At 31.2% G+C, this 9,396-nt stretch overlaps 1 protein-coding gene across 1 annotated transcript in view; it reads right to left on the minus strand.

Moving 5' to 3' along the window:
* The window catches only part of LOC126733521 (zinc finger protein 260-like), a 33,246-nt gene extending 25,123 nt beyond the window's left edge, over positions 1-8,123 (minus strand). The window contains exons 1-6 of the mRNA XM_050436855.1: positions 7,920-8,123; positions 7,716-7,862; positions 7,287-7,633; positions 7,074-7,225; positions 4,372-4,513; positions 4,092-4,304 (exon numbers count right to left, since the gene is read on the minus strand). Of these exons, the coding sequence (XP_050292812.1) occupies positions 4,092-4,304; positions 4,372-4,513; positions 7,074-7,225; positions 7,287-7,633; positions 7,716-7,862; positions 7,920-8,057 (1,139 nt within the window). The 5' untranslated portion in view covers positions 8,058-8,123. The remainder of the gene's footprint in view (positions 1-4,091; positions 4,305-4,371; positions 4,514-7,073; positions 7,226-7,286; positions 7,634-7,715; positions 7,863-7,919) is intronic.
* Between the last annotated feature and the right edge of the window lie 1,273 nt (positions 8,124-9,396).

Raw genomic sequence — 9,396 nt, forward strand, 5'->3', positions numbered from 1 at the left:
TCCGAATTGAAAGTTTGGTGTTTTGGTTTTTTTTTGGACCGGTTCAGAATTGTTCTAGAACCGCCAAAAAATCCCTGCTCGAGAGTAGGGATCAATTCAGAATCAGGCAGTTCGCACATGCGCAAAAAATATATCCTTACAATTTTACCCGACTTCACCAAATTTGAGAAGAAGAAGAAGTAAATAAGTTATTTTTTATGCTTTGTTTATTGTTTTTCTTGTAGATAGATTTCACTTAACCTAAGAATTATCTATTGATTTTTTTTAAGTTTTAGTTTTTTAAAATAAAACGTTGAAATATGTATTCTCAAATGGATCAAGATAGTAAGTAATTTTAATTTCACAAGATTATAAACAGTAACTCTTTAACGGATTGTTTTTTTTTTCAATTTTAGTGATCCATCAAGAAATAATTAAATATTCTTCAATGCAAGGAAGTGAGTGTACTGAAGCAGATCAATTTTTAAATTCACGGCCGAAAACACTGGCATTAATTGAAATATATAGAAAATATAAGGCAAGACTAGGTTCCTTTGAAGTAAAGTCTATGAAACGCCTTTGGGAAATTGTTGCAAGAGAACTTTCCAACACATTTAAAGTGACCATAAGTGCTTCAAAATGTGAGAACCGATGGAAGACACTTGAAAGAAATTATAAAAAATAGTTACTGATAACAATAACAAAACTGGCAGGTCACGCAAAATTTTTGAATATGAAGAAGAGTTTGACCAGATCTATGGAAAAAAGAAGAACATTACTCCTACTATTTTACTTTCTAGTAGTTCTGAAATTCACTCAGAAATTCATGTAAATAAAGAAAATCAAGGAGGTGATTCTTTCAGCAGTCAGAGAAAGCAGCTTAGTATTATAACTCCAAGTAATACACCTCGTAGTACACCTTCGAATACCCCTAGCATGGAACAACCTGTTGAAATACCAGTATTGCAGATCCCGGAAAATATTTCAGCGACTGTATCTACTCCATCTGTAAAACAAGTGCGAAAACAATCGGTAAGACGCAGTACCTCTAGCTACAAAAAAAGAAATGACATTTTATTAGAAATGAAGAATGACCTAAAAAAATTTTACAATGAGAAGTCGGCTAGAGATGAACGAAGGTTACAGTTGGAAGCAGCAAAACATGAAGACAGGGTTCGTAGAACAAATATTCTGCAGTTATTGGTACAATCAACTAATACCCTGGCCTGGGAAGCAAGGCAAGACACTGAAGATACCCAGTAATAGGTGCCATAAAATAGGGTTCCTTTGCATATAGGGTAAAAAGCATAATTTCCATCATAACACCCTTTTCAAACAATAACAATCTTAAAATACCTACAGTAACTGTTGTCATCAAGAATAATATCAATATAGTGTAAATGAAGCAGTCATAAAATGTATTCTCTGAACCCTAGGTGCTTAGTAACCCCATTATATGAGACCTGCATTTGTTTTGAACCTAATAATATACATTTATGTTATTACCTCTATAATCTTAAGGCGGAACGCTTTGTGATTTAATTTAAAAAACTGTGATCCTTATGTAAGGCAAAAAGGCTGTTTAAAATTCTTAAGATTATTTTCCAGAATGAGTTTAAGTTTTTTTTTTAATTGTAAGGTAGCTATAATTGCCTCAATCAATAATTTGGTCACCTGTCAAAAACCATCAGCATTCCACATGTCAAACAATGCCTTAGACAATACTATGCACATGGAATTTAAATTTTTATGCAGGTGGGAAGCTAGTTTTTATACAGTTGACCATATCAATGCGGCAGCTATACTTATAAGAATCTATATTTTTTGTGAGAAATTTATTAGTTTTAAGTACACATTTGTATTATCCATAGTCTTAAGATTAGCAAAGTGTGTTTCCTTTTTTGTTAAAAATATTACTTAGGAAATGTAAATTTTTGTTAATTATTTCTTTTGCTTATTTCATAATACTTATATGTATGTATATATAATAGTGTGACCCATTTGTTTGTGAGACAACTCAAAAATACACTTATTGACAAAAATAAAAGGCATAATAAAGTATAAACAGTTTTTTATTTATTTTACTGATTAAATAATAGGGCAGCTACGTAATTCCTATAAGCATTGCCAGCCATGTTTTCCTCAATATTTTCTCCAACATATGGAGGTGGAATATTATCAGCTCCTTGAGGCTCTTCAATCAACTCCTGCTCTAGATTTAAAGTTAAGTTGTGCAAAACACAACAGGCTCTTATAAAATGACATATCAATGTCTCATCTCTAAGTTTTAGATGGTATAGCTGCCTAAATTTTTGTTTTAGAATTCCAAAGACATGTTCGATGACAATGCGACAATGGCTTAATTTGATATTAAATTTTTTTTCAATTTCACTCAAATTACCATTGTCCTTATATGGTGTCAAAACATTGCGTAGACAAGGATAGGCACTATCTGCTAGGATAACTTTTTCTCCACATCTTTCGGGTAAACTATGAAATAGTGGAGAATTATTAAACACCCTTGCATCGTGCACCGACCCAGGAAAGCCAATGAACACATCTCTAATTTTACGGCTTGAATCACAGACTACTTGAAACTGAAAAAAGGAAACATTTAAGTTAATTGTCAAATAAAACCTTGTTGTCGCCAAAAAGGAATGGGACAGTCAAAATAATTTTGGGTTTACTCAATCATCATTTTAACCCAAAATGACATTCTCAAAGTCAAAAAATACATGCACAAATTTTTGACTGTCATTTTAGGTTGAAATGATGGTCGAGTGGATGAAAAATAATTTTAACTGTCTAATGCCTTGTATAAATTCAACCATAAAACTTACCTGAATGGAATAAAACTTCTTTCTATTCAAATAGCTCTCTGGATCATTTTTAGGTTGGTCAATCCTAACATGTGACCCATCCATAGCCCCAAGCACACCAGGAAAACCCATTTCCAAAAATTGTTGTTCAATTACAACTTTTTCGTTCTCTGTTGGCCAGCATATTACCTCTTTCGACTTATTACTTAAGAAGTAAGTTACATTGTGTATTAAAACATGTAACGTACTTATAGCAATATTAAATCTGTCACTAACATCTCTAAATGAGGCAGCTTCATGACTTGCGTACCAAATAAAAATACATATTGATTTTTCAGCACCAATTCTTAAAAATCCGGTGTCTTTTTTAGGATAATATTCAGACTCCTGGAAGTCTCTAGCTAGCTCTATGACCACAAGTCTTGGAACTTTAAAATGCTCTAAGAATTCTTGTTCCGTATACATGGGCATTATGCTCTCGGCATAGTTTTCATTTTTCTGCCTATGTTGCAACACTTCTGGTATAACAACTTCCAAAACACCCTCTAAATCGTCAGAAGAAGCTGATGTATCGCTAGATGTTAAAAGCTCCTCCTAATAAGCTAAAATACATTGTGTAAAAAAAATCTTTGAAAAATTAACTAGGTACCTACTATTAATGCAGTTACATTCATTTTTATTCCAGTCCTAATGTTTAAAATAAATATAAAGGTCCAAAACCAAAGCAATTAGCAATATTCAAAATTTTAAAAAGTTGTGTTTAGTAAATAAACAATCACAATCAGCTGTTTACTGTCAGTGCGTCAAGCGTTCGGGTTCCATACCATGCAGAATTGAAACGGGAGCGATTCCGGATTTTACTTTACGGCGCAACGAGTTCTGCGCAGTTCTAGAATAATCCCAAAATCGGAACCAAAACAAAGCTAGTCAAACCAAAACTCAAACTAATTCCCGTCCCGTGTTTGCATTCCTCAGCAAAAAAAACCTTATCCGTTCGAATCGTTCTTTTCGTATCAACACATTAATATTTATTACCTGCCGTAAACGTTTTCTTTGAATGGTATAAGAATAAAACAAACCGAACGGATTCGTAAAATTAATATAACACCAAGCCCACTGGTCTTTAATATTTCTTACATAGATTAGAGTCTTACGAATTTAGCCATACGAATAAGTACCTTATATAATTTGATAATTATTTTATGTCATTATATTAGTTTGTTTTGAGAAGTATCGCGTTTTATTTTGCTTACATTATGAAGAAAAAAAGGACTTAATAAAGTTGACACTTACTCCTCAGTGAAGTTTTCCTCTTTTTTCACATCCGATTCCTCGTTTAACACTTGAACCTCCTCGTCTTCACTCTCTGACAAAGTTTTGGTAACTTCATGGACTTTCTCCACTTTGCCCGAGCACAAGTGGGAGTTGAGGAGTTCGGGAATTTCGAATCTTTTCTCGCAAACGTCGCAGATGTAACGGCCGTGCGTTTGAACGTGATCCTCCAGGCTAAAGGGTGAATTATTATTGATTGGCAAAATAATTGATATTATCGAAGGTGTATTTTTTTTAATACCTCTTTAGCAGCTTAAAGTTCTTTTTGCACACAGGACATTGGTATGGGGCCTGGGGGTTTTGAAGGTGTTTCAGTTTGTGATCTTCCAAGGCCTTTTCTGATATGTACCGTTTTTGGCATTGGTCGCATTGGTATTCTAAGCCTAACATTAAAAAACGATTGTAATAAATAGATTAAGGAAGGCAGATTATTGAAATGTTGCTCAAAAGTTGCTTAATTTAAGTTATTAGACTAGATGTATTAGCGTGTTCTAAAAAAATAAACAGATGGTTGAGCCATCAATTTATTTTCAAAAAATCTCAACAACACACTCATAACTCAAAAACCAAAAAAGACAGAGGCTTGAAAATTTGCACAAATATTCCTCTATTAAAATGATTAGACACCTATTTCAGCGTTTTTTGAAAAATATACAGGGAGTTGGGAAAAAAAATATTTTTTGAAATCATCAATTTTTTTTCAAAAAATCTCAACAACACACTCATAACTCAAAAACCAAAAAAGACAGAGGCTTGAAAATTTGCACAAATATTCCTCTATTAAAATGATTAGACACCTATTTCAGCGTTTTTTGAAAAATATACAGGGAGTTGGGAAAAAAAATATTTTTTGAAATCATCAATTTTTTTTCAAAAAATCTCAACAACACACTCATAACTCAAAAACCAAAAAAGACAGAGGCTTGAAAATTTGCACAAATATTCCTCTATTAAAATGATTAGACACCTATTTCAGCGTTTTTTGAAAAATATACAGGGAGTTGAGAAAAAAAATATTGTTTTGAAATCATCAATTTTTTTCAAAAAATCTCAACAACACGCTCATAACTCAAAAACCAAAAAAGACAGAGGCGTGAAAATTTGCACAAATATTCCTCTATTAAAATGATTAGACACCTATTTCAGCGTTTTTTGAAAAATATACAGGGAGTTGAGAAAAAAAATATTGTTTTGAAATCATCAATTTTTTTCAAAAAATCTCAACAACACGCTCATAACTCAAAAACCAAAAAAGACAGAGGCTTGAAAATTTGCACAAATATTCCTCTATTAAAATGATTAGACACCTATTTCAGCGTTTTTTGAAAAATATACAGGGAGTTGAGAAAAAAAATATTGTTTTGAAATCATCAATTTTTTTTCAAAAAATCTCAACAACACACTCATAACTCAAAAACCAAAAAAGACAGAGGCTTGAAAATTTGCACAAATATTCCTCTATTAAAATAATTAGACACCTATTTCAGCGTTTTTTGAAAAATATACAGGGAGTTGAGAAAAAAAATATTGTTTTGAAATCATCAATTTTTTTTCAAAAAATCTCAACAACACGCTCATAACTCAAAAACCAAAAAAGACAGAGGCTTGAAAATTTGCACAAATATTCCTCTTTTAAAATGATTAGACACCTATTTCAGCGTTTTTTGAAAAATATACAGGGAGTTGAGAAAAAAAATATTGTTTTGAAATCATCAATTTTTTTTCAAAAAATCTCAACAACACACTCATAACTCAAAAACCAAAAAAGACAGAGGCTTGAAAATTTGCACAAATATTCCTCTATTAAAATAATTAGACACCTATTTCAGCGTTTTTTGAAAAATATACAGGGAGTTGAGAAAAAAAATATTTTTTGAAATCATCAATTTTTTTTCAAAAAATCTCAACAACACACTCATAACTCAAAAACCAAGAAAGACAGAGGCTTGAAAATTTGCACAAATATTCCTCTATTAAAATAATTAGACACCTATTTCAGCGTTTTTTGAAAAATATACAGGGAGTTGAGAAAAAAAATATTTTTTGAAATCATCAATTTTTTTTCAAAAAATCTCAACAACACACTCATAACTCAAAAACCAAGAAAGACAGAGGCTTGAAAATTTGCACAAATATTCCTCTATTAAAATGATTAGACACCTATTTCAGCGTTTTTTGAAAAATATACATGGAGTTGAGAAAAAAAATATTTTTTGAAATCATCAATTTTTTTTCAAAAAATTTCAACAACACACTCATAACTCAAAAACCGAAAAAGACAGAGGCTTGAAAATTTGCACAATTATTCCTCTACTAAAATGATTAGACACCTATTTCAGCGTTTTTTGAAAAATATACAGGGAGTTGAGAAAAAAAAATTTTTTGAAATCATCCATTTTTCTTCAAAAAATCTCAACAACACACTCATAACTCAAAAACCGAAAAAGACAGAGGCTTGAAAATTTGCACAAATATTCCTCTATTAAAATAATTAGACACCTATTTCAGCGTTTTTTGAAAAATATACAGGGAGGCGAGAAAACAAATATTTTTTGAAATCATCAATTTTTTTTCAAAAAATCTCAACAACACGCTCATAACTCAAAAACCAAAAAAGATAGAGGCTTGAAAATTTGCACAAATATTCCTCTATTAAAATAATTGGACACCTATTTCAACGTTTTTTGAAAAATATACAGGGAGTTGAGAAAAAAAATATTTTTTGAAATCATCAATTTTTTTTCAAAAAATCTCAACAACACACTCATAACTCAAAAACCAAAAAAGACAGAGGCTTGAAAATTTGCACAAATATTCCTCTATTAAAATAATTAGACACCTATTTCAGCGTTTTTTGAAAAATATACAGGGAGTTGAGAAAAAAAATAATTTTCCCTCAAAAATCCTCGAGTCTCAAAAATCAAGAAAATTAAATTCCTTTACCTGCGTGGGCTTTTAAATGTTCCATATAATGACACCTAGTAATGCCCTTCTTACAAAACCTACACCATATCCTATTTGTATGAGTTTTCTTATGATTGTCCAGATCCTCGACAATACTATTACACCTAGAGCACCATGTTGATTTTGTTTCCCTAAAACAACAACAAAATACTACTTACTTACTTCCCAATAATCAATCAATCAATCAATCACCTATGCTTAAAAATCATATGACAGCTCAAATTCCGCACATTTAACCCCTTAAAGTCGCATAAGACACAATTTGAATTCACCCTGCATTCCTCTCGGTATTCGTTTATGGTCTTTTCAATCACTTCCAAAGGGATTCTCTTTAATTTTGGATTGAAGGTGTTGGTTTCCCTCTTCTTTTTCCTCTTTTTTGGTACAAACTTGATAAGGGGCTCATCATCAGAGTCAATTTCATCTTCATCGAACGGTTCAAAGTTTTTATCATCTTCATTGTCATTAAACTCATTGTCTTCTTCGAAATATTGTTCTGGAGGTTCTTGAGATGCTGCATCTTCTTCTTTAAGATTAAGCTAAAACATACTTAACTTTAAGTATGTTATAATGATCTTCAGGGGTTATTTTGTGAGTAACTTAAAAACAATGCTTACTTACCAAGTCAACCTCTTTCTCCTCTTTGGCCCTGAGTTCCTCAATGTAATTTATAGAGTTTTGCACCTGTTCAATGAACTTGGAGGCCTCCAGCAGCTTGGCCTCGCACGTCGAACACAAATACTTCGGAAGAGATTCATTTATTTCCAACTGAAAGTTTATTTATTAGTAAGAAAATAAACCGTGTAGACGTGTCCACTTTCTAACCTTAAAATTGAACGTTTTCTCGAATTCCTCAAGGATCCCTCGGGCTTCCGAGAGGGTTATTGTTAAATTGTCGGTCCCTAGACAGGCGAGGCACGAGTTTTCGACGTTTTCCATCGGATTTGTTAATGCATTATCCATTATTTAGGTATTTTTAAATAAATATAATAAACAGAGACACACTTATAACATTACATGTTTGTTGACATTTTTTTCTTGAATGACAGCTTTGACATTTGACGTTTAATTTGACAGCGTTGCCATATTGAACATCTTATTTCAAAAATGTATTTTTTAACTTTGGTAATATAAGGTAGGTAGGCGAAGACCTCCATAAAAATTCGGCGCTTTTTAGTTTATTTTAAAAATGTTATATAATACCTTCATTACAACGATTTTTAGATTTTTTTATATATTTAAGAAGCTTACCTTAAATCCATTAAATTAAAACAAAAAAATTGTTGCATGAGCCATTTTTTAACATAAAAAAAAGAAAATTTATGTGTTATATGGACCACGACTTTCCTATGCTTCCATTTACTTATGGACATATGTAAAAAGTAGGTATACTAGAGTATTATCGCCGACCAATCACTTTTATATTGATCTAAAATATTTTTACTCTAACTTTATGAAAGTTGCTTACCAAATTGAAATTGCCGCCTTTAATTTAGGAACGTTGACGTTTATAAATACCTGTCAAATTAATGACATTTGACACACAACTTATTCAGGAGAATCAAACTAATTACTACAGCGTTGCCAGATTGTGAAGATATTCTCTTATATATTATTTTATTACATAAAGGTGTCAGGTCAGTTTGTTTATTCTATTTAAAGTTTTATTTCCATATCGGTTTTTTTGTATGTAAGGACTTTATAGTAACTTGTGTCACCATCTTATTGCAGGCGAATGTTGGGTTAAATAAATACCAGTCCTTACACTCTTAAATTTTATATATCAAATGAGAGATCCTTAGGAATTAATTTAAAAAAATAATATTAAAACTTTCTAATTTAAAAAAAAAAATAATATAAACAGATGATACATATTAAAATACAAACATTGAATAATAGGAAAATTACTTACAACTTGTGAGTTTTTCAAGAGATTACAAGAAAAAACCGTAATTTATTCCTTGCATTACCTTGGATGGACTTTTGTGCAGTATGGCAACGCTGCCGTATAACTTCGTGCAAAATTGACATATGGGAGAGTTTTCGCATAGTAATATTTTAAAAATGACGTCATTTAGTGCGAAATTTTTAGATTTTTTAGAAAAAAATATGGTTGATCCAAATTTTTTTTTAAATGTTCTATAGACCTCACCTTTTCTACTGAGCAAACATTTTTTTGCAAAATCGTTGGGTCTTAAATTGTTTATACACCCCTTCTTTATTTTCCTAAATTTTGATGTATGTCAACTGTCAAAGTGACAGCTATCAAATGCACGTACGTCAAAATGTAGATAAACAAAAA

The sequence above is a fragment of the Anthonomus grandis genome, chromosome 2 (assembly GCF_022605725.1).
Source record: "Anthonomus grandis grandis chromosome 2, icAntGran1.3, whole genome shotgun sequence".
Lineage (NCBI taxonomy): Eukaryota > Metazoa > Arthropoda > Insecta > Coleoptera > Curculionidae > Anthonomus > Anthonomus grandis.